This window comes from Myodes glareolus, chromosome 14 (assembly GCF_982192425.1).
Source record: "Myodes glareolus chromosome 14, mMyoGla1.1, whole genome shotgun sequence".
Taxonomy (NCBI): domain Eukaryota; kingdom Metazoa; phylum Chordata; class Mammalia; order Rodentia; family Cricetidae; genus Myodes; species Myodes glareolus.
In genome coordinates this window covers 5,312,270-5,338,434 of record NC_142039.1, presented here as the reverse complement: position 1 = coordinate 5,338,434, position 26,165 = coordinate 5,312,270, and the positions used below count along the sequence as shown (strand labels likewise).

The following is a 26,165-nucleotide window of genomic DNA, read 5'->3' as shown; positions in this document are numbered from 1 at the left end:
ATCAAAGTCTGCCCAGTGGCTCTTTCATCCTGCTGCCTATTGCTCAGGACACAGAACTCTCAGCTCCCTCTCCAGCACATGTCTGCCTGTGTGCCGCCACGCTTCCCTCCAGGACGATAATGAACTAACCCTCAGAAACCAAGCAGGCCTCTACTAAATGATTTCCTTTCTAAGAACTGCCATGGTCATGAACAATGTATCAGACAATGAGCCTAACACAGCAACAAAAGAACAAAGTTTACAAGTAGTTAGGTTTCCCAGACTAGAACAGCTGCTACTGATGAACTCTCTTCAGTTCCCTCAGAGCCCAGGGTCTCCCCAGCTGGGACTAACTACTGTAGCACACCCGCCCTTTACTAGTTACCCAGGCGAGTTTCAAACTTCTGATCTCAAAGGATTCTCCAGCTACCGTCTTCCAAGTACACACTACTGTGCCCGGCTCACATTGTATTTTAAAAGCAATACTGTTTGCTCAATATGCCCACAAATCCAACAAAGCAAAGATTTATAATGCCTGGGTAAGACTATTTTATTCTCCAATATCAATTTATAATTAGGGTATCACATTGTAATAAAAGGTATAAAAAAAGCCACTGATAGAACAAACTAGCTAAAATATGGAATTCTCAATTCATTCAAGCCAGGAACTCAACACTCAACTTTGTATTTAGACCTAGGAATACTTAAGCTCAACCTACAATTCCTGACTTAAGTGCTTTTCTAACATAGGGATAAGAGGTGGTAAATTTCACCCTGTGGGCTAAAACTGAACATCAGCCCACATCATTTTTGCCTATGAGCTAACCTTTCTTTCCTAAATAGTTGGGGAAAACTCAAAAAAAAAAAACAAAAGAATGTTATTTTGCAAAACATTAAAATTATATGAAATTCAAATTTTAGTACCATAAGTAAAATTATCCTCGATCATAGCCATGCTCATTCATTTACATATTGTTTATGGCTGTCATGCTACTACATCTGTAACAGTGACTAAGAAAATAACCCATAAATCCTGACATAATGACATTCCAGAAATGTACTTTAAAAATAGATGTTCCTCTTTTAAGACAATGAGCTTCTGGAGAACACAATACTATGTTTTCCTTGTTTCTGACTGGTATTTAATAAAGTCATTTAAATAACCAGTGGTTGGATAAGATGAGAATAGCGCTGCCTCCACTCCGGAAGAGCTGTATTCTGACCCTATAATTCAGCAGCAACACACATAAACCAAGTCAGGACTTCACAAAGCCCACTAGCATAGTCTGGTTTACCAGCTCTGTTCAGAACTCTTTCTCAGAAACAAGCTGAGTGTTCTTCCTCTCATCTCTTGGATTTCATTATGCTGTGTAACTCCTACGGCATTTAACCCTTTGTCTAAAAGCATTTAAGAGTATTTGCCCTGTGCCCTTAATAATGGGCAGGAGTTCCTGGTAAATGAGGCCAAAGTCTCCTGTATTCCAGCTAGCCTCAAATTCACTGTGTAGCTGAGGATGACCTTGAACTTCATATCCTCCTACTTCCACCTCCCAGAGCTAGGATTACAGATGGACCTCACCATGCCTGGCTTTTGCGGTGCTGGAGATAAAATCCAGTATTTCCTGTATGTTAGCAAGCACTATGCCATCTTAGCTACATCTTCAGTCTCTAAAACACTCTTTAGTTTTAATCCCAGCATGTACTTCTGTCTGTCAAAAAGATGGAATATATCCTACTAATAGTATACACAAATGAAAACAACCTCAAAATAAAAACTGAAACTTGACAGGGTCAGAAATATGAATCCCCTAACCTTTTACATCCGCTATTGGCATTAACATGGAACCTCACTTGTATTCTGCATCTTTAAAAATCCTCACTCACCAGTCAGCAGCACATGCTCTCAGAGTTCAAATGTTCAGACAGAAGGCTTACCTATGTGTCCTTGGTCTCTGATTTAAAGAAGCCGTCCTGCCTGGACTATGCTGGCTTCCCAGCCTCGCAGGACTAGTCATGTAGTCATTAGGAACTGTTGGGGGCTTAACAGGCTCTAGCGTTTTATAAGGAGTATTCCGCCTAAAGAAGAAAAATGAAAAAATGGATAATGAATGAGAGAAACAAAATAGTACCCCTCCCAAATTTGCTATAATCTCTGAGTTAACTGTAACAGAATTTTGTTTTACAATTTTAATTTTAAAAAAGTCTGGTAAGATGGCTCAGAGGGTAAAGGTGCTTGTCACTCAATTTAGAGACCTTAGTTCAGTCCCTAGAACCCATTTATTTACACATGGGGAGGGTGCATGCACATGGGAACACACACACACACACACACACACACACATACTTCACAAAGTTGTCCTTTGACCTCTAAAAAGTGCACACCAGGTGTTACACATATACATTCTCTCTCTCTCTCTCTAATGACGAGCAGAAAAAAACTTTAAGAGTAAATGAACAAAAACTTTAATTGTGACAAATTTTGCTATTTTTATATAAAAATTAAAATCTGGCCAGGTGCACACCTTTAATCACAGCAATCAGGAGGCAAGCAGGCAGGCAGATCCTTCTGAGTTTGAGGCCAGCCTGGTCTACAGAGTAAGTTTCAAGACAGCCAGGGCTGTCATACAGAGAAACCCTGTCTCAAAAAATCAAAAAATTAAAATTTGTTGCTCTTTCATGGGAAAATTATTGGAAAGGTACATTTAAATCTCTAACATTATCACTAAAAATGATGGTTATAATCTTTAATGCTTAATAACATATAATAAAATACATTATACTCAGCTTAGTCATTGATAAGCCTTTCTACATGGGGTTGAAAAAACAAAAAACAAAACAACAAAAAAGAAAGTTGGCTAATTGATCCCCTCCACAAAAGCAAGAAATCTAATATGATATTTTCAAGTAACTAATCCTTCAGAAATATCTTGGAAAATATTGATACAATTAATACCACGACAGGGGACGAGAAGTTACCACTACGTTTTCCAGCTTTCCACAAAGCCGCTCTAGTACGCAGATGCCTGTGACTAGCTGGTGCACTGAGGAGTCACCTGAGTACAGTCCTCGGTGTAGGATGTCATGAACAGGAGAAGCCGGAGATGGAGACTAACTACTAAGGCAAACTACACAAAGCACACCACTTACTCAACGAATCATAAATAAAAGTGGAGGCACCAAAAGGAACACTCTAGTCAATCTACTTAAAGTAAATTGTAAAGCCAATCAACATCTTTTAATGTACAAACAAAAAATGGTACTCATTTACACATATACAAAAGATTATTAATATTTGGCATGGTGGCACTCACAATCCCAATGCAAAGGAGGTGAAGACAGGCTATCAGGTTTACTACCCAGCCAATCTAACCTCATTAGTGAGCTTCGGGCTAATAAGAGATCCTCTCTTTAAGGAGGTGGGCAGCTTTCCTAAGGGTAAAACCTGAGGAGTTGTCCTCTGGGCTATACACATACACACACACACACACACACACACACACACACACACACACACTCTTATGTACACATTTCATTTGGGATTCTGTTTAGGGAAGAAAGAATCAATATCAGTCTGAGGTATCCTGCCAAGCTGACACCCAGAGCATCATCACAGGACCCACGGCCTTACCGGCTGTTCTCTGACCTTCGCACACACTCACAAAATAAATGAATACAAAGGGTGGCACTACCAGAGAGAACATGCACTTAGGTCTCAGGAATTCTTAGTAGAATGCAGTTAAATTCATACCCCAAAGTCCCTCGGCCTGACACAGGAGGGCTTGGTGGTTTCTGTGTGGGAGGATTTGTTCTCGACAATGTGCCAGTTCTTGCAGGCTGGTTATTTCCGTGCTAAAATATGGAAAGAAAGATTTTATTTTTGTATCAACTTGTTCTCTTAATGTTTTAACATGGTGTCTTTTCCTTAACAACAGAATGTGAAGTAAGGATTCCCAGACAGTACTGATACAGTTTGGTATTGTATTCTAAAAGTTCAAAAGCCACCTGCATTCAGTTCTTCCTGTCATTTTGTGCTATTCATATCAATTTATGCAAAATACAGGTGAGACTACTAGATTTTATAATTTATTGATAGACATTCACTGATATCAAATTTATTTGTATTCAAGAATCAGGATTATTAAAATACTTCAATAAACATTTATATTTGCATAAATGTAAACCACAAAGCTATCAATCTGCTAAAATATTCATCTCAAGTATAATATCTATCCTAATAATTCATCAACAAAATCACATATGACGTCTGGGAAACCTAACTCTAAGTCAATGGAAGCAAAGCAACTGTAAAAACATGAGCAAAGCAGAAACTGTTAGCAAGATTAATGTTCCTAAAGTGCAAACGTCAATATATCTTGGATATATTAACACAGCCAAGCTAACGCTGATTTGATCTAAGTTTCAGCATATTTAATCTATGTAAATCCTACAGGAAAAAGCAGACAGACATAAGAGTTTTCACATTTTAGTGGCTCTGCAGCCTCTGTCAACATAGAGGAAATACTGTGGATCAAATGATAAGTAATATGTCTTACCTTGGCTTTTAGCCACTTTATGTTGGCAAAAATAAAAAAAGAGGGGAAAAAGTAGAAATTAATTCTAGGTAAGTTGTATCTGACAGGACAGGTTGACATTTATATTACTGAATTTATGTTAACAAGCTTTATCCAGCTATATTTCTTATACACTGTAGAAGAAAAGTACCTATAGGAACTAGGGAAATGCTTGTGTGTTACACTTATTTTCCAACAGTACTGGGGCTTGAACTCAGGACTGCATACGTTAGTCAAGCACTCTACCAATGAGCTACATCCAGCCACTAAGTTCCCAGACTGGACTTGAACTGATTTTGTGGTCCAGACAAGATTTGAGTTTATGAAACCCTTGTCTCAGTCTTCCAGGCAGCTGGGATTTCAGGTTTTTGTCACCAGGTCTAACTTATGAGTACTTTTAAAAAGAAGTAACTTGCTAAAGAAACTACTAATTAAGCCAATCTTGAGCAGGCCTAAAAATGTCTTAGGTTAGCATTTAACCCATGCATCTAATCCAGCTGAATTACAGCTCACAGGGAGTTGGAAAAGCATCTCGACAGTTAAGTCTGCAGTGGTTTCTGCAGGTGACAGTATCCAGCACCCACATGAGGCATTCAATGACAAAGGATCAAATGCCCTCTCTTTTGGCTTCCACAGGCACTGCACTCATGTGTACACAGACCCTGTACACACATATACACATAATTAAAAATTTTCATTTGACTTAAATAAGCGACAGTAAAGCAGATTTTTAATATGTGGAGGCCTCTAAATTAAATCTTTAATACTACAAAAAATAAAGTAGATAAGTAATGAACACACACATGTTTAAGCATCAGCTATTAAGAGTGCATACTGTTTTAGAAGAGGCTTGAGGAGGAGCTGGGTATGGTGTCTTTAATCCCAGCTCTTGGGAGACAGAAACAATCAGATGTCGTCAGTCAAAGCCAGCCTGGTCTATGGAGGGAGTGTCAAGCCAGTCAGAGCTACATAGTAAGACACTATCTCAAAATAAAATAAAAATAAAAACTCACAAGTTGTTTTCAAATTCAGAAAAGAATGTGGTCAAGCACATCTCAGTGTTTCAAAATAAAATCAGTAAGCCCTGACTAAAGCCCGGGAATGCAGTTCAGTTGGCAGAGCTCTGTGTAGCACGCAGCAACACAGGGTTTCATTCTGAGCATCAGATAGCCCAGGTACGGTGGCGTACTTCTGAAAACCAGAATTAGGGAGGTTGGAGTAGCACAGCAAGTGTTAGACCAGTTTGGAATATAAGATACCCTATCTCAAAAACAAAAACAAAAATATGGGTGGTGTGTTATGAATAAGATATATGTGCATGTATAAAACTGACAAGTAATTAAAACATTTAAAACACACACACACACACACACACACACACACACACACACACACACACTCTGAAATCTTCTAATAGCAGCTTGGCCAAATTCTAACTGCAGAATGAACAGTCTGGAAACTCTCATTTCTAGACTATGTAAGTCTTGAGCAGACCTACACTACTAGGAAGCTATATGGTGCTATGTGCTTATTGAGAAGTTCAGTCAAAAATTCTAAATGAAAGAAATGGTACTTTGATTGTAAAGATTACTTCTGTGAGAGATGACCAGCTAACACACCTGAGACAATATGCCAATCCTTATGACATACCATTAAGAAAAAAATTCTATTTCTACAGTGTGTCTATAAAGTTTAGAGATTTTGATTTCTATCAATAACATCTGTTGTTCTCACAAGTATCCGCATTTTTCAGATGACCTCAAAGGCAACATTAAGTAAAATCCTGTGGAAGAATTTCAGATATTTTCTCGTTTATATAAAGTGCTAGAACTTTGTAATTCCTCATTATTTTAATGATTATTTCTCACTGTTATCTGGAAACACTGTCTGGAACCCTAGCTAATCACCATATCACACACCTAGATGTGAAGTAGTACATTTAGATCCGTGATAGGATCTACTAGTGTATTGCATAACCTATGTGTATCATGTATGTATGCATACAGTTTATCTCATAATATATAATTGTGCAAAAAAGTATTATAAGTGCATTCTCGCATCTTTATTTCTTCCAACTGTAAAAACAGAGACAAAAACAAAAAAGCTCAATATTTATATGTAATCTGCTCCCAAATGAAGGAACAATAAAATTAAATGGGAAATGAGTCTTTATATAACCCTGCAACTACACAACTGTGTAACTTTCAACCTTTGTTCAATTCAAGTTCAGCTTATTAAACAGTTTATGTATCCAAATGAAAAGAGTTGTAAAATTAATCTCTATCTCTGTTTCTCTTTTGGTTTTTCAAGACAGGGTTTCTCTGTGTAACAGCTCTGGTTGTCCTGTAACTCGCTCTGTAGACCAAGCTAGCCTTAAACTCACAGAGATCCACCTGCCTCTGCCTCCCAAATGCTGGGATTAAAGGTGTGTCACCGCGATCCCTAACCCCAGCTAATCTCTGATTCTTAAGGCTCAAAATATAACTGCTAGCAACTGGCAATACTGTATATACTACTTAAGTGTTCCCAAACTAAACATAAACAAAATAAGACTTTTGTACTGCCTTAAGATCTCTCTTCCTCCAAACATTTAAATTTATGAATGAATAAGTTCACCATTTACCTGGAATATGAATTCAAAAGCAAGCGTTTTCTTTGAGTGCACTATTGTTCTAGCAATAATTGTCAAATGGCAATGAGACAAGTCTTTCCTTGAAGTAACTGATTAGCTCTCACTCATTTTAATAAAACTGAAGCTGTTTAAAGATCACAGTCCAACACAGATATTAAAAAAGTTAATGTCTGTACTGTTAAAAATAGTAAAACCAGAAGAGGTAGGCTAGACAGTTCAGCTGTTAAGAGCTCTTATTGTCCTTCCAGAGGCCCTAGAGCGCAGTTCCCATCACCTACATTCAAAGTAGTTCACAAATGACTGTATCTCTGTCCTCTTCTGATCTCCAGAGGGAACAAACACATATGGTACAAACACATGCACACACACACGGTACACACAGCACACGCACACACGCATAGTATGCACAAGTGGTACACATATGTGGTACACACGTGATCCACACACATGGTACACATATAGGCAAAAACACTCAAGATACAAAAATAAATCTGAAAAAAAGTTTAAAAGAATTATTGAGAGAGCGTTAAAGCTGAGAAAGTCCTGGCGTTCTGGATTTCTAGAAAGTAAACTGAAACGAAATTCCATAACTGACCAGAAACCCAGAGTTAATCTTAGAGACTTTACCTTAGAAAACATCAACTAATTATAACTAGTAAAATGTCTTTGCCTTGCTCCCTTGATCCTCACCTGTCTTTACCACATAGACAATACACACAGCAGACACTCCTCTTAAGTTACAGACTAATTTAGAAAGCTCTTCATTGCTATGCTTACCAAAACTAATTCTAAATTTCTCTACTAGTATTCAAGCCTTCTTTCCCTATGCTCACCTGGAAATGCAGGGCCGGTTTCCGATCATCGTCTATTACTGTTCTCCATGTGCGTAGTCTGCACACTGGTTTCTCCTGCCAGTATCTTATTGTTTCCCAAAATTTAGCCAGATTTACTTTAGTTTATTTTTATTCTAAATTACTAATAAAATTACAGATACCATATATTTTTCAGAATAAAATGTATTAAGTACATTTAAAAGCTATTTAAATATGCATAATCCATTAAAAGAAAGCCCAAGTATAGCATACACAAATTCCAAAACACTAAAATTTGTATTACAAATAAGATGGAATATTAACCTGAAGAGTATGAAAACTGTGGGAGTCCATGTATGACTCAAAACCTTGGATATAAAATGTGGTAGCTACAAAAATAAGATTAATCTATTTAGATATGGTATTTAAAATTATATATTGAAAACTCAGAACAGGAAGTGAAATGACAGAAGCACCATGAACAATATCAGATGTCATCTTCCATACAGAGAGCGTATACTCCCCTGCCCCTTCTTTTTGCTTCTCTGTGAAACAGTCCTGGCTGTCCTGGAACTCACAGAGATCCAGCTGCCTCTGCCTCCCAAGTGCTGGCATCAAAGATGTGTGCCACAATGCCCAGTGAAAGCATAAACTTAACAAGTCATTAAGAAATCAAACTAAACTGCATCTGGGAAGAGTTGAGGTTGGGGAGGAAAGAGAACAGACCAAAATACACTGTATGAAATTTTTAATTAAAAAAGAAATCAGATTCCTAAATAAAAATATTTAGACAAAAAATAATAATTACAAGAGCTGGTAGGATTTGTCTATACTTAAAATGTTCGTTTTAAAATAAATTTATTTCTTTCTGCCTCATAATTTTAGGCTATGAATAATTTATCATTAATGAATGGCCAAGTTTCTTCAGATCTTTTTAAGCAGCAAGGGGACTGGTTGGTCAATTTGGTCAGGTTTTTTATTTGTTTGGCGCAGTTGACACAGAACACACTATGTAGACCAGGCTTGCCTTTAAGACCTATTCCTTCTGCCTCCTGGTCCTGTAGTATTTCTTCTGAGATAGGATCCAACCACAAAACACTGGATGTCCTGAAACTCACTTACTAGAACAGGCTAGCCTCAACTCAAGAGATGCACCTGCCACACCCAACTCTGGTGTTATATCCTAATTTCACACAAAACTATGATCCTATAGAAAAAAAGTAAGATAAGAGTACGAAAACTTAAAGAAGTCATAAAGCCAAGAGAAAAAGCAGTAATCAGACATGGGAAAAAGTAGCTGTGTATGTGTATATGTACAGATAAATCTGACATTCATCAGCTTCATATTGGTTTCCCTTATATCAGACTAACCTCAAACTTATTATGTGAACAAGCACGGTGTTGAGGTCCTAATTTCTCATGCTCCTGCAGCCCTATGCAAATGCTGTGGACTGCAATACTGTACCACCACTGTGCTGCTGGGGCTTAAATCCAGGGTTGTGTTCATGCTAGGCAAGCACTCTACCAAACATGTCAGTTTCTAAAATATACTGTTCTTACTGGCCACCACCCTTCTGTTTACAACAGCAATGTGATTATATTTCAGAAGTATAAACTTAAAACTGATTGGTAAAAATTGGGGAGAATATGTATCCTACCATAATAAGCACTTTTCTAAAAATCAGTTTTAAAATTTGCATTTTTTTTAGTAGTTAGGAAACCACATAGGTAACCACATAGGTACACACACAGGAACAAAAGGCCAAATTATTTACAATTTATTTTCTAAATTAATCAATTTAATTTTAAAAAAATGGTTTTGTCAAGTTTTGTGTCTATTTGGGCTTTTATTGCTGTTGTTTGTGGTAAAGTATTCCAGCATTATGTGTGGAGGAGATCAAAGGAAAACTCTGGGGCATCTGCTTTCTCCTTCCACCATGAAGGTTCTAAGAACAGAACTCAGATTTAAAGGTTTTTGGTGGCAAGTGCCTTTACCTGCTAAGCCTTCTCAGCAGCCCAGCTTTTTTCAAATTTTTCTGAGTAGTGCCTATTCTGTGAATAACAATTCTGCTCAAAGCTTAGTGAAACATTGAACTCACATTAAATTAATTTTCTAGATGGCTGGAGAGATGGTTCAGCAGTTAAAGCCCTGGCTGTTCTTGCAGAGGACCCAGATTCCCTTTGCACGGTGGCTCACAACTATCCATAACTCATTTCCAGATCTAGAGGATCCAGTGCCCTCATTTGACCCTTGAAGGCACCAGACATGCATATAGTACACATACACATATACAGGCAAAACAACCACACACTTCTATCTTTAAAATAAATAAATATTCTATGAAAACTGTAAATGCTAACTGACAGTTAAAGGGAATCTATCAAATAAGAAATCCTATCACAATTTCTATCCAAAATCCTTATTGAAAATTCAAAGCAATCCACGCTTATGTAATACAAAATGCTTACCTTAACTCCATGGCCCACATCATCCAGAACTGTGTAGTCGATAGGTTTCCGAATATACCTGACAGGGCGCTCCATATTTGCAGGTGCTATTATTTTGTGAGTTCTTGATGTATTCTTATTTGTTGTCAAAATACCAATCTCTCTTCGAGCCACTTTTTCTTTATGAATATCCACAGTCTATATTTTAAATTTAAATAGAGCAAGAAAATATTATTTGGTATACTAGATAATATATATGTTGTCCATATGCATTGGACCATGGAGCTGTATTTTCTTTTTAAACAGAGTTTCTCTATGTAGTTTTGGAGCCTGTCCTGGAACTAGCTCTTGTAGATCCATCTGCCTGGCGCTGGATTAAAGGTGTGTGCTCTTGTACTTATTTTCTAATGAGTATGTCTCTTCTTTCAAAATTAATTAGGTAAATTAATTTCCTTAAGGCTCCAATCAGGAAATACTTAGCAGATTCTCTAAAGCGACTGTTGGAGGAAATTGTCTCTTAGAAATCTGGACTGTGTGGAAGGAGAGAGGAGGTCTACTTGCTCACTTTCCCTTTATCAACGGGTACAACAATTAGTGACTTCAGCATAACGACATGAGCGCTACAGTGACACACGCAGATGATCTGAGTTACTATAAACGAAAAGGCTTCACTTGAAGGCTTTACAGACTGACAGATTTTAAAAGATAAACACAAGCATAAGAGGCAAATATGAAAATTATTAAAGGCAGAAAGAACTGCACATGGCAGTTGTGAAAGGAAAAAACTTTTAAGAGCAAAGGTTACGGTTATCAGCAAGCCTCCTACATACCTGTCTGGTTCAGGTGGTTATAGTGGGAGCCTATGAAACTGTTTTTAAAGTACATTTGTGGAGAAGCAAAGAATATAACTCACTTCCAGCACGTAGAAGGCCCTGGGTTCCACCTCAGCAAATAAAAATACATTTAAAACTTTCATTTAGTCATCAAAATACACAAACTGGATAGTAGGCTGGGAAGGGATCAGCGGTTACCAGCATAGACAAGGTCCTGGGTTTGATTCCTTCTATTGAAGAGGAAATAATGACTAAATGGGCAACACATTCTCTTTATCTTTGCTTTGTTTTTCATGTGAGACACTCACTGTCTTACTACATAGCCCGGCAGAGCCTGGAGCTTGTTTATGAAGACCACACAGACCGCAAATTCAGAAAGATCCACCTGCCAGCATTTTTGTCTCCAGAGTGCTGGAATTAAAGGCATGAGCCAGCACAACTGGCCCACAACTCATTACCTTCATATAAATACACAACTGCGCAAGAGTTTAAACCTTTCTCCTTATGATGTGAAAACAATAACAAACTTAAACCAAGTGGCATGATCATGAGTAACTATTAGGTGTAAGATAATGCAAGCATGAAGAAACAAAGATAATACGGAAAGCTCACCACCTAGTCTAAAAGATCTAGCTCCCTAAAGAATGAGTCTTTCTATAAAATGTGTCCAGCTTTGTATGTCCTCTTTGAGGCACCTTAATGGAACAGGACTCAGTTACCTGAACAAATACTGAATGCTGATTGTTTATTTCCCCGCTGAGACAAGAGTCTTTCTACAGAGCTCTCTGGCTATTCTGAAATTCTTTGTAGACCAGACTGGCCTTGAGCTCATAGAGATCCACCTGCCTCTACCTTGCAGTGTTGGAATTAAAGGTGTGTGCAACCATGCCCGGCACAATATACTGGTTCTTGCAGTTGCCATGAGTGATGTGTTCTTTGGCCTAAAGCCTATCTTCCAACAGAACCCATGAAATAGTATTAAATTAACCTATTACCCTGATCCGTGATCCTTTAAATTTGGATTTGGGTAGTAAAAATGAAAACACTGGCAAAGACAGAGCTTGCTGGGGATGGAAGAAGCTGACTAACAGATATTGAAAAGAATCCACGAGAACTATCAATGATCCTCTATTTGATTATTTATAATGAAGCTAAATTAAGAGACAGTTCCAGGGGCTGGAGAGCATCGGCTGCTCTTCCAGAGGTCCTGAGTTCAATTCCCAGCACCCACACCATGGCTCACAACCATCTATAATGGGATCTAATGCCCTCTTCTGGCAAGCAGATGTACATACAGATAGTGCTTCATATACATAAAATAAATAAAACTTTAAAAATTATTTTTTTCAAAAAGAGACAGTTTCAGAATGAGTACCAAGGAGTAGGCAGATCTGAAGACAAAAGCCTCAATAATTCCCCAGTTATTGTCAACTCCCTTCCAGATGGGAAAAACATGCATCGTGCTCACAGCCTCAAGAGGTCTATCCCATGAAGAAGCTAGAATTTATCTGGTGGAAGGGGAGCAGGTAATGCTCTAAATATTTTCAGATAACAATTTGAAACTGAATGGAATGTAAAAGGAGAAAAGTGTGTACCTACCTACTGTTGTTAGAGCCAGGCAAATCTTTGGCAAATGTTTTGGAAGTACAGGTAAGGTATGGAATGCTTGTTAAAAAACAGCAACAACTAGGCTGGAGAGATGCTCAGCATTCAAGAACACCTGCTGCTCTCACAGAGGTTTCATTCGTGTAACATGCCAGCTTGTTGGGGTTTCTGTCCCGCCCAGTACCCCACAGCCGGCAACTCCCAAGGAAAATCACACACAAGACTCCATAAGATTATAAACTGATTGGCCCATTAGGTCAGGCTTCTTATTAGTCCTTGTAACTTATATTAATCCATTATCATTATCTATGTTAGTCACACGGCTCAGTACCTTTCTCAGTGTGACAGCTCACATGTTTCCTCTTTGGTGGTCTGGGCAGGAATGGCAGAGGGAGCTTCCTCCTTCCTCAAATACTCCCAGTCTCTTTGTTCCACCCCTACTTCCTGTCTGGCTTCCCCGCCTATACTGCCTGCCTGGCCAATCAGCGTTTTATTAAAATATGATTGACAGAATACAGACAATTCTAGCACACCACATTCGCAGCACTCACGTGACTGGTACAACCACCATAACATCAATGCCAAAAGATCTGATACTGCTTACAACCTTCATGGACACTAGGCATACATTTGATACACACATACATATGTATTACACACATGAAGACAAAACAATCATTCACATAATTTTTTTAAGGGAGGGAAAAGAAGGCTGGAGAGACGGTTTGGCAGTTAAGAGCACTGACTGCTATTCTGGAGGACTCAGGTTCAATTCCCAGCATTCACAGTGAAGCTCACAACTGTCTGTAACCACAGTCCCAGGAGACTGAATGCCATCTTCTGGCCTCCAAAGGCATGAGCCTCACCCACGGTACGAACATACATGCAGGCAAAATACCCATACACATAAAAATTAATAGAAGAAGAAAGGAAGAAAGAAGGAGAAGGGGGGGGAGGAACACTGTGTTGGGATAATCACTACCATCCGATCCTTTGGAACACCTCAACCATGTTTTTACAGAAGGCTTGTCTCCTGGGACAAGCCCCACTAGGAGAAACTTCCTGATGTAAGTCGTCTGCATATTGACCAGTCTATGGACTTTACAATATAGACAGATATCAAAACGCTGCTGAAAGTAACTAGAACGTAAGAAACTAGATCAAAGAATCTAGAAAATTCTTAATGTCAGCTCTAACTTTTCTATTTAAAAAAAAAATCAAGAAATGTTCTATTCTGTGTTTTAAAGGCAGGGTACCTTTCCTGAGGCGTAGATAAGGAGGTGGGATGAGGGAGAATGGGAGGAGCGGGAGGAAAGGAGCCCGAACTAGAATAGGTATGTAAAATGAGAAAAAAAATCATTTAAAAAAATTATAATAAAAAAATTAAAGGCAGGGTACCATAAACAGCCCATACTGACCTCAAACTTAAGGCAATCCTTCTTTCTCGACCTCCTAATTGCTGGGATTTTAAATGCATGTAAAAGTGACCATGTCTGATTTTCATCAAAAAAATTTTAGAGATGCTACCTTGTCCATAAGCAATATGCAACATTTAGACAGACTTTAAAAACAATGATATTATATACAGATTGAGACCAAGTCAATGAAAGGGTGCAAAACCTTACTGTCTCTGCCAAAAAGTAGTATGACTATAGCTGTTGACTCAGGTCTTTCCACAGTATATGGGACTTTGGGTGGACCAAAAAAATAACAGTTTCCATTAATTAGCATGAAGTCACCACACCACTCAAAACAAAAAGAAAATGGCTTCTGTGGACTGGTGCAAAGCTGTTCTCTTCAATATCACCCTGACCTACCAACTCTACCACCCTCTATAACTCTCCCTCAGAGAAAAAGAATTAGTGCTGTCACTTCAAACAAATGTAAATCATTTTAGGGGGCAGATCAGCACTGTATGGCACTACTGGATAGAGAAAAGCAACTTCTTCAGAGGGATAAATTTCTGCTTTGAGTGGAGTTCTCAGTGGGGAAGGAAAGCTAATGAGCATTCTTTCTTGGTAGAGCCTTTGGAAGCCATTTAATGTACTTCCACTGTGGCCTTTACTGCTGAATACACATAACTGCTGTCTGTAGTATACATGATTATGCTGTGAACGTTCATAAACTCTACGGCCACTACACAGAGTCCGTGTAGAAATGCACTAGTGGCTTTAACAGTTTACATTATTATGACCCCTTTCAATACAAGTCTCTCTGTGCACAGATATTACTCACCAATGCTTCTGGTAAGAGCAATCTCTATTGCAGTGGCCTATAATTTAAATCCTATACCTCCCTGACACAACTACTAAGTATTCCTGTGTTGAAAAGACCCCTAATTTAGGTTGTCTATTGAAACCCAATGACAAACAAGATTGGAAGGGGCTAACAACCTTCTCATATCACAAAGAAAAGGCATATTTGAGAATGCAGCTAAGGATACAAATATAGTTCAGAGGCAGAGCACTTTTCTAACATGTCAAAGGCCCTGGGTTCTGAGGGGGACAGAGAGAGATAATATAGTCAGGCTCTCTCCTAAGGCATCTCAGGTTCCTATGAAAGCCTGGCTGCTCCACCTATTCTATCTTTTTGGTCTAAGCCAACCTTCCTGGCCCATTGCAGCTGTTGGTCCAGTGGTTCCCTAAGGGCCTGGGCCTGGGTTGATGATTCAACTAGGCTCAAAGCCTATAAACGTCCAATAGGTGTCAAACAGGCTTCCATATTGTTCAGTCTTCATGTAGGTGAGACAGAATTGAAAATAAATGTTGTTGCTCTATCTTGAGGACAGAACTTAGAGACATTTGCATGGACCTAGCCCAAATTCTCCTGGAGCACATTCTTTTATTTTGCTGAATCCTGTGCTATTCACAAAATGTGAAGATCAACCCATATTGGCATTCATATACTCATTAGTAAAGAGTCACTGTCTAATAAAAATGAAGTCTGCACTGGCCACTGCTGTCAGTCATTCTTCATACCAAACACAACACATCTACCATGAAAGTAGATCTAAAATGATTTATTTCATTCCTACCATGGGATACCACCTCCTCCCAGAACTGAGTCTTGGAAAGAGTCATTTTATATGCTAGTAGCAGACTGGCTCTATAGGATTCTTGCTGTTGTCCTTCTAGCTTTTATTGGTCCTCACTCTTGAAGACTCTTTTGCAGGGTCTGGTATTGGCTATTCCAAAAGAAGCACCTGATCAGCCAGCCATACTACTATAACCCCTCATAGCACCAGGTTTTTAGGGTAACAATCTGACAATGTGCTTTTAAATCACAAGAATGGACTGTTAGCTGAGGTACTGATAGGCTTCTACATTCTCCACCCGCAAGGATCTTATATTGCTAAATGCTGAAACAGCTAACTTTAAAAAAACTCAAGATAGTCTCACACAGTGTTCAGCCACTTTGCTTTGTAAGTCTATCTGCTTTTCTAAGATACTGTGAAAGGTAATGTTCCTTTTTCATCATCTTTCTGTCTCTGTTCTGAATGTGCCTTCCCTAACACCATGGGTTTCCCTAAGGCCCCCACTATGCCATGTGGTTGCCCGCTGCTACACAGTTTAACCCTGAAACAACTCAAGCCGCTCGCTTTTTTCTCCTCTTCAAAGACTTCTCCATCCTCTTCCTTTAGACAGCTTCCACAATTCACATCTTGCTTGCTCTAGGATTTTTCCTTTAAACTCTTAATAAAATTGCCCTCAAACTTACCCCCAAAACATGTACCTCAAAATACGGAAAGGGTCAGGTATGATACAGTTTGGTTGGAAGAGTGTTTGCCTATCATATACATATACTCAGGAGGTAGAGACAGGAACATGAGACATTCAAGGCCTTGGCTACTTAAGGAAAGAGACCAGCTTGAACTACATAACACCCAGCCTCAACAAGCAAACAAAAACAAAACCTGAGCCCTTAACCAATAACTCAGCAAAGGAGGACCTGGGGTATAGCTCAGTAGAAGACTATGTATTTAGTGTGCCCCGAGTCTGATCCCCAGCACCACAAGAGGGGCAAAATAAAGTCTGTAAACAGACAATTCTCCAAAGATAGGGAAGATAATGCACACTTGGTTAAGTACACTGTTCATCATGGCTCCCAGTTATGGCACCATGTGAATCAGAGTGTCCAGCATAAAAAGACCTCTATAAGTTTAATTAAAATATCCTTTTTCTTCTTGCATCTACATATTTCCAACAATAGGCCTTAAATATTGATACGTGATACGATACACTGACTCTGTGACACTGAGAGTAAGTCAACAACCTGGCACATCTCAGAAGGGAAAGGGAAAGAAGATACTGGATCTATCTCTGAGATCACACTTGGATCTTCCCAAAAGAAAATCCTCTGGTACAATTACCACAAACCATGCGAACATTCTAAATTTAACTGACTTGGCATGACCTGCTCAAGCCCTGCCAGACAGCTCTGACTATGATTTTCCTAAACCTCATACAACAGTCTCTTGGGAACAGGAAGATGCTCAAAGTCCTTGATTCTTTCATGAAAAACACCTGTCAATACCTACAGGTGTCTGTTCTATCCCCATTCCTACATCTATCCTATCATTCCAAAGGACAAATGAATGCCACCAAACTCGTGGCACAGATAAAACAGAACAGATTGTACTGCTTGCCTTCAGGTACACTCTCCAAAATAAGGAACTAATTACATGAACTGAAGTGAGAAGCCTATGGCTATCCAAGATGGCACACTAGAGAAATTGTCATCCTATGCTCTCCAGCTGAAGCGGGCAGGGGGCAATTCTAAATAGCCCACTGTTTTAAAAAGCAACCCTAAAGGAATGTACAGCTGTAGAGTACTTCCTGTGTAAAAACCAAAGATTAACAAGGAACATTGTGACTTGTAATTAGAGGTGGTCATAAGAGACCTTCAAGTGTTTAAGAAAGGCTATTCTTGAGGGAGTAGAGGAATCCCACAGGAAAACTACTAAGTTAATTAGCTATGTTCTGAGGCAATTATTCAGAAACTGGAAATTATCCAATTAGATTTGCAATTTGTCCCTGGCTAACTAAAGCAATATTGGTTGTCATTGGACAACCACCTTGGCCCTAGGAGCATTTGTGTCAGTTCAATTCAATAGTCTGGTTTGTTTTGGATGACAGAATAGCAATTCCTTCTGCAAGACAAGGCCATGTATGCAAAATGTATCCTGCAATACCTAGATTCATGCCTTAAGTCAAGTGGAAAGTCAATACAAGAACTCAGAGAAAGCCACCTGGCTCTCTAAGGCAGCATTCTGCATTTACTCAGCTATCTGGTTCTTAAATCCTGGGTAGTGTATGTGAGTTCAGTATTCTGTGGGTAATAACCTCAATTATAATGTCTTTCTTGTAAATTAAACAGAACAGATCCAGTACTGGCCCCTATCAGAGTTATTAGTGACCAACAAGTGTGCAATCATAAGAGCTTTTGCCAAAAATCAAGAAAGTACAGCAAGCAGGGGCGAACGTTGGTAAAAGGTAATTTTATGTGTACTTGGACCTGAGTGTTTCTATCCATCTTGTGAAGACAAGCAATGACTCTTTGCTCCATATTTTCTTGTTAAAGCACAGTTATACTGGACACAGTCCTGAGGTCTACAAATAATGTATCCCTCTGGAGATCTGGGAAGGTTTTGCTTCTTGTATAGTGTATTAAAGATGTCATCTCAGGGCAAAGGTGTCAAGGTAAAAGCAGAGCTCACTTCACATTCCAATAGTCTGTATTCTCTAACATGTGTTGCCTAGAGATGACATTCTTGCAACAAGTTGAACTACATCACTGAAGAAGTGGTGTCAAGGCCAGTGAGACGGCTCAGCTGGGAACTGCATTTTGCTACCAACTTGGATGACCTGAGTTTGATTCATGAGACCCATGTAGTGGAAGGAAAGAGCTGATCTCCATGATGAGACATATTTATGTACACATACACACACACACACACACACACACACACACAAATTTTTTTAATTAAAAAAATAAAAAGGGGTTACTACAGGATGTCCTGATCCTATTCAGTCTTCCGTGGAGCTGAAGGCACAAATGCTAACATTTTGTTATTCTCATGAGTGAAGTCCTGTGTTCTCTCTGAACATCTATGAAACTGTAGAGAGGCATGTTTGTCTGCATGGAGGGCAAAATCTTAAGACACTTCACAGTTGTTTGTGGTTTTTGTTTGAACAGGGTTTTGCAGGGGAGAGAAAAGGGCTGTAGAGATGGCTTAGTAGTTTAAAAATGCTTATTACTATCATTTTTGTTTTGTTTTGTTTTTGTTTTAGAGACAGGGTTTCTCTGTAACTTTGGAGCATGTCCTGGAACTAGCTCTTATAGACCAGGCTGGCCTTGAACTCACAGAGATCTGCCTGCCTCTGCCTCCCAAGTGCTAGGATTAAAGGCGTAAGGCACCACCGCCCAGCTCCCAGCTCGCTTATTGCTATCTTATAGAGGGTCCAGGTTTGGTTCCCAACATCCACATCGAACAGCTCACTATTTATTGCCTATTAACTCTAGCTCCAGAAAAGCAAACACCCTACTCTGGATTCTCGATACATGCATGCCATTCACACAGAGAATATACATACAGATAAATGCAAATAAAATTAATCTTTTAAAGATGGCTTTTGTGATAGAAAAGATTCACACCCTTTGATTCCCTCAGTAATTTTGAGAACTACCTAATATAAGTTATTGGTATTATAAGATGTAGAGTTGTATTCTTAGAATGCCTCTAAACTTTCTTTTGTTTCTTTTTTAGAGACAGGGTTTCTCTGTGTAGCCCTGGATGTTCTAGAACTCTGTAGACAAGGCTAGTCTTGAACTCAAAAAAGAGATCCACCTGCCTCTGCCTCCCAGAGAGCTGGGATTAAATCATGCCCCGCACCACCACCTCTTTTTTATGGTGGAGCAATAGAAACCATAGCCTCACACATGTGAGTTAAGTATCCCGCCACTGAGCTACATCTCGGTTTCATCATTTTCAAGAGATACAGTGCAACTTAGCTAAGCACTAATTGTACCTGTCATGAAATTAAGTTAAGGAATCTATAGCTCCTCAAAGGGGAAACAATGAAATTTTGTTTGGAAGTGGAAGAGATGGACACTACTTATTTTCACTTTTTCCTAATTGTCCATCTCCTTCACAAGGCCACCTTATAATATTAATCTGAGATGCATTCTTTGTCAGCTCTGCTTAGCAAACTCATCCACACTCAGACAAACTGCCATGTACATACAGATACTTTCCTCTTTTTTCCTCTGGTGATGCCTCAAAACAAACCAAACACATAAGTCTGCTCAAGTGTATTTTTAAAGACTCACTCTACTTCAGTTCTCTAGTAAGTTATATACAGTCTTTATTTCATATTTGTTTTTGCTACATCTTGCCACATCTACCTTTAAATGTCAGAAACCTGCTTCCTTCTATTTCAAATACTTCAATTCTAAATTACTACGTCTCTCACACCAACTCTTACATTAGTCTTCTAACTAGTCCACAGACAAGCAATTTGTACTTTTCCCAATCTATTCTTTAAAACATAACCACATGAATTTTACCTACCTCCTGCCAAAAGAAGGCACCCAGAAAGAAAACAAGTTTCTTAGCCCCCAGAACATCCCACCCGGTTCTGGTCTTCAAGGGAAAAGTAAGTTCAAAAAGACTCACTTACCCTCCCTATGTGTCTACAAGGTGCTTCTGAAAGACAGCTTTTGCTCACTCTCCTGCCTCTTACATACTGCACATGTATTGAATAAATTAGTTTAAATGACTTGAAAATTTCACCTATCCAGTATTCTGATTCTGATTCAGAAGAATCCAAATCATATTCTGTCCAGAAATGTATATCCCACTAATAAGAGTTATCCCAATAAAGGGGGCCTGGAACAGTAAGATCTAGTGACTTAACTCCCCCCCGCCAAAAGGCATGCAGTCAGAAAGCCCAGGTTTGAATACTGGCTCTTTCACTTAATTGTTATCAAATTTTATATAGTTTTTAACTCATTAAGATTCAGTTTTGATAGGGCTGAGAATGGAGCTAAGTAACAACGTGACAGCATATGCAAGGCCTTTGATTTGGTATATAGAACACACATGTGCACACCCACCCATTCTGATTATTGTATCAGAATCTATAATACTGCTTTATACAAAGTGCACTCAGATTTTTTACAAATCTGGATCAATGCAGTGGCCCACTCCTTTAATCTCTTCAGGAGGCAGAGGCAGGTGGACCACAAAAAAAAATACATCAAATATAAATCTCATTTATCAAACTAACCAGTTCTACATTCCCAGATTAAAATAAAGGCATTTCATGCTGGACATGGTCTATACAGTGAAAAACTGTCTCATAAAAATAAACAAATAATAAAAGGAATAAATAAATGGAGCATTTCTCAGATGTAAGAACCTAGACATATCATGCTATGTACTGTAAAAATAATGGAAATCATGTTCAAACTTTTCTGCCAGCAACAGGATTTTGAACAGCATCTCAGAGCTAGCTTGGTAAGCACTAGGCTTCTGTCAAATTGAAAACAAATGAGTAGAAGGTAAACAGGCACTGAAAGCCACAGTTAATTTTTAAATGATAACGGTAAGGACTGGAAAGATGGCTCTGCAGTTAAGAGTATTGGCTGTTCTTCCAAGAGCCAGGCTTCATTCCCAGCACCCACCTGGTGCTTTACAATCATCTGCACAAACATGGTACACAGATAAACATGCAGGCAAAATACCCATACACACAAAAATTTTAATTAAAAAATAATAAATATTTACCCAAAAAAATTGTTAGAACACTCAGACATGTCGGGCAGTCACACGATTTTAATCCCAGCACTCAGGAGGCAGAGAGAGACTGTTTGAGGCCAGTCTAGTAGACCTATAGAGTGAGTTCCAGGACAGCCAGAGCTACACAGAGAAATCCTGTCTCGAGGAAAAAAAGACCAAAAAAAAAAAAACAAAAAAAGAAAAAAAAACAAAAACAACAACAACAACAAAAAAAACACTGACATAAACCCTAAACCTCTCTTCCCCTATACACATTAACAGTACAGTGCTAATTTTTTAATGGGTGCGCAAACAGAATGTTTAAATGAAGGTAAATGTTTATTTAAACATTATTATTTCCTTATGGTGGAAAACTTTAAAAATCATTTCTAACTCTCCTTTTTTTTAATCTAGACTTTTGAAACAGACTATTATTGGTATCTGGTGCGGGAGAATTGTCTGTAATCTGTCAATTATATTTTAAATAAATGCTGATAGGCAAGGCAGGAAGTATAGGCGGGAAAACCAGACAGGAAGTAGAGGTGATGCAATGAGAACAGGAGAATTCTGGGAAGCAGGAAGCTCCCTCCACCACTCCTGCCCAGACCACCAAAGAAGCAACATGTGAGCTGACAGCTGAAAAAGGTACCAAGCCATATGGCTAACACAGACAAGAATTATGGTTTACTGTAAGATGTAAGAATTAGTTAATAAGAAGCCAGAGCTAATGGGGCAATCAGTTTATAATCTTATGGAGTCCTGTGTGTGATTTTCTTTGGGGCTTGCCAGCTGTGGGGTATGGGGCGGGACAGATACCCCAACAAGCAGGCCCCTTGATTAAAAAACACACACAGCTGAGGTGAACATGGTGGACCACAAAGCAAGGACTTTGTGAACCTCTGTGAGAGGAATTCAAGGCCAGGGATACACAGTGAGACTCTGTCTCTAAAACAACACCAACAAAACTGCTCTAGCATCCAAGAGAACAAGAGACAGTTTATTCTGCAGCCAAGTATGAATGACCATGGCCTGGAACACACTCAGGTTACCCTAATACATATATGAAAAGAACATATAATTCCCATATGGTAACATTTTCATGAAAGTTTTATTGTTACAGAACAAAAGAATATAAGAAATGATAGCACTTCTCAAATACATTGATGGAAACATCAAGTAGGTTGGTTATAGAAAGGTGGGGAATCTGTTAGAGAATTATCTGTAACTTTCTTAACCTTTGGGTTGGTGAAAGTTGGTGGTCTAACAGTACATTCGAAAAGAATTAACCTAATAGTCACAGAATGGCTGCTAGGTAAAACAGAGACAGGCAAGGGCTGGCTATTAATAGTAAGATAACCTGGCTCCAGATAAGCAGCAACACTGAGGCTCTTCTCCTACTTAGCGAGTTCTAACCAGGTAGTTGACTTTGTAAATCTTTAACATAGGCACGGCTTTGTTGTTTTTCTGGGAACTTCAGTTCAGTCTCCTCTAAGATTTGATTGTATGGGCTAGAGAGATGGCCCGGCCTTCCCAAAGACCAAGTTCAGTTCCAAGAATTCACATCAGAGGAAATTACCTCTAACTCCACCTCCATGTGATTAGAAACCCTCTTCTGTCTCTAAGGGAACCCGCACACGTCTGCACATATATGCACAAATGTATATAATTTAAAAAATAGATCTTTTTAAAACAAAAACAAATACTTGGTTCTGTGAAATCACCACAAAGAAATATGTTGTTTTAAATGTGTTCTCTTTCCTATCCTTGTTACTTTGGTGGGTAAAAGGCACAGATACGCTTCTTTAAAAACAAAAATAAAAACTTGTCCCGATGTTCAAACACAGAAAAGCAGGCAAGGAAGAGCTGTCTCGTAGCAATACTACTTGATCTTTCCTTAACCTACATTATATTTATCAGGAGGCCTACTGAACCTCAACCGCCTCTACAGAGAGGGTAACATGGGTTTCAACCAAAGACTCTTACATATAAATAAAAACACAATATATATTTGCTGAAAACAACTAAGAAATGAAAATCTAAAGTCTTTTGCCCTGAATAGCAAATGGAGACGGGTAGGAAAAGTGTAAGAGTCCCGAGACAAGTACACAGAGAAAGGCTTCAGCAAAGAAAAAGACAACCTTTGTCTGTTTCTGCTATTTAAAATAGGCCAGACTCTGGAAATGGCTCAGTGCCCAAAATCCTGCTACAGAGCTTTGTTTCAATATGCCTGAAACAAAGTTCCAATCAACTCTGAAATTAACTTGATTCAGAACGACCTATATATACACATTACAAAATAGATTTCTTAAGAAAATATGAACTGAAAAATCAGACTCCATGGAAACACATAATGTGAAAGACTTGAGTCAGAACTACTATTAAATAACTAGGCATGGTGGCTCATGCCTGTAATAGCAACAACTGGGAGCAAAGGCAGGAGAGGGTGAGGTGGTCTGGTAGGGAAGGCTGTTTGTTAGGCAAAGTCTGACAACCTGAAATCAGTACCCATGTGTGCTGCCCAGCATTATGTTAATTTGCCCTAAGCTATAGGCATCTGAAAGCAGAGGACCTCAACTAATACCTATAGGCAAGCTGTAGGGCATTTTCTTATTAGTGACTGATGGGGTAGGGTCCAGAACACTACAGGTGAGACCACCCCTGGATTAGTGGTCCTGGGCTCTAAAAGAAAACAGGCTGAGGAAGCCATGACGAGCAAGTCAGTAAGCAGCAGTCATCCATCCATAGTGCCTGCATCAGCTCCTGCCTCCAGGTTCCTTCCCTGGTTGAGCTCCTGTCTTTACTTCCTTTAATAATGGACTATGATATGGAAGTATAAGCCAGATAAACCCTTTCCTCCCAGCTTGCTTTAGGACATGGTATTTCATCATTGCAATAGTAACCCCTAACCAAGACACCATGTAAAGATGGAAGGATAAAACCAACTTCCAAGTAGTCCCCTACCTCCACATGCACACCATAACATACCACCACACCACAATCACAATACATAAGTTCTTTTACTTATGATAATATAAAGTGGTCTAGAAAAATTGATCATGAGAGAGGGTGGTGAGAAAAAAGAGGGAAGGAAGGTAGTTAGGAAATATTATCAACATATAATATGTACATGTACAAAAATTTTTTTTTAATGAAAGGCTAGATGGCCAGATGGCTCAGTAAATACGCTTTGTCACCAAGCCTGACAATCTGAGTTCAGTTCCTGAAGCCCATGGGGTAAAACAATTCCAGTAAGTTCCTCTCCTCACACAAGTGCCAAGTATGTGCATGCACATAGACATGAGTACAAGCACACACATGTGCGTGCGCGCACACACACACATGTTTAAATATTTTTATTTAAAAAAGAAAAATAAAAACAAGAATATCAACAATATAACAACAAGAAGGCTCTACGTAGGCTTTTTAGTCTCTAATTCTTTTTTTTTTCGTTTCATTTTGTTTTTCAAGACAGGGTTTCTCTGTGTAACAGCCCTGGCTGTCCTGGAACTCGCTTTGTAGACCAGGCTGACCTCTAACTCACTGAGATTCACCTGCCTCTGCCTCCCAAGTGCTGGGATTAAAGGCATGCACCACCACCACCCAGCTTAGTCTATAATTCTTAAATATTGAGAAAAACGACAACCAGATTTCATAAGGAAAGGGGGACCCGAAACAAATCTAAAAAATAAACCACAAAAAAATTAATAAGGAACAAAGGAATAAAAATTTTAAAAAAACAGAAACAAATCAATAAAATAATTCTTTTGACCACTGAAACTTAAAAAGGAGAAAAAATATAATAGACATAACCAGAAAATAAAACTGAGGCAACTTTCCTGAGATGAGTAATAATTTAGAAATATTTAGAAAAGAGAAAGTAACACAGAAGAAATTATATATATATATCCAGAAATACAGTAGCCTCATCTCCAGACAGAAACAGGCCAAGTGGCAGCACAGTATCCTCTTAGAAAACCAACACATAATCAATCCCTATAGGACAGCTCTCTCCCTCCGCCCTCCCACCTACCGTGCACATACACGTGACAATCACTAGATAAAATATTCAAAAGTTGTCTGAAAGAAGAAAAGGCAAATTAAAAACAAAACACTAGAACCATCCAGAAATGATGGATTGTATCTGTAATCCTTGGGGATGCAAGGAGAATCTTGAGTTCTAGATCGACCTTAGCCCAGTCGTTAAAAAAAAAAAAAAAAAAATCCCTGGACCCAGAGACTTCAGCTATCTTCAGCTATCTATGATGATGGGTGGTAGAACAGGTGAGAAAAACCATTGCCTTTAGAGTTTAAGGGGGGCTTTAGGAAGCTGAGTAGATGGGTGCTTGTTTGCCATGTGTAAGGCCTTAGGTTTAAAGTCTAGTGCTAGCCCCACCACCAAAAAAAAGTCTAAAGGATAATACAACAAGTAATAACAGGTTCTAAGACCAACTGGTCTGGTTAACATGACATTTATAATAGCACATAATCCTGAGGGAATTATCTAGC

The 26,165-nt window shown here is 38.8% G+C and overlaps 1 protein-coding gene across 12 annotated transcripts in view; it reads right to left on the bottom strand.

Moving 5' to 3' along the window:
* Abi1 (abl interactor 1) overlaps positions 1-26,165 on the bottom strand; it is an 83,924-nt gene that overhangs the window by 19,092 nt on the left and 38,667 nt on the right. For 6 of the 12 annotated variants that reach the window (XM_085698983.2, XM_085698984.2, XM_085698987.2 and 3 more), the window contains exons 3-6: positions 10,464-10,640; positions 4,533-4,547; positions 3,728-3,828; positions 1,915-2,055 (exon numbers count right to left, since the gene is read on the bottom strand). In XM_085698983.2, coding sequence (XP_085555109.1) covers positions 1,915-2,055; positions 3,728-3,828; positions 4,533-4,547; positions 10,464-10,640 — 434 coding nt within the window. The remainder of the gene's footprint in view (positions 1-1,914; positions 2,056-3,727; positions 3,829-4,532; positions 4,548-10,463; positions 10,641-26,165) is intronic. The other 6 variants (XM_085698985.2, XM_085698986.2, XM_085698988.2 and 3 more) reach the window with 1 other exon arrangement.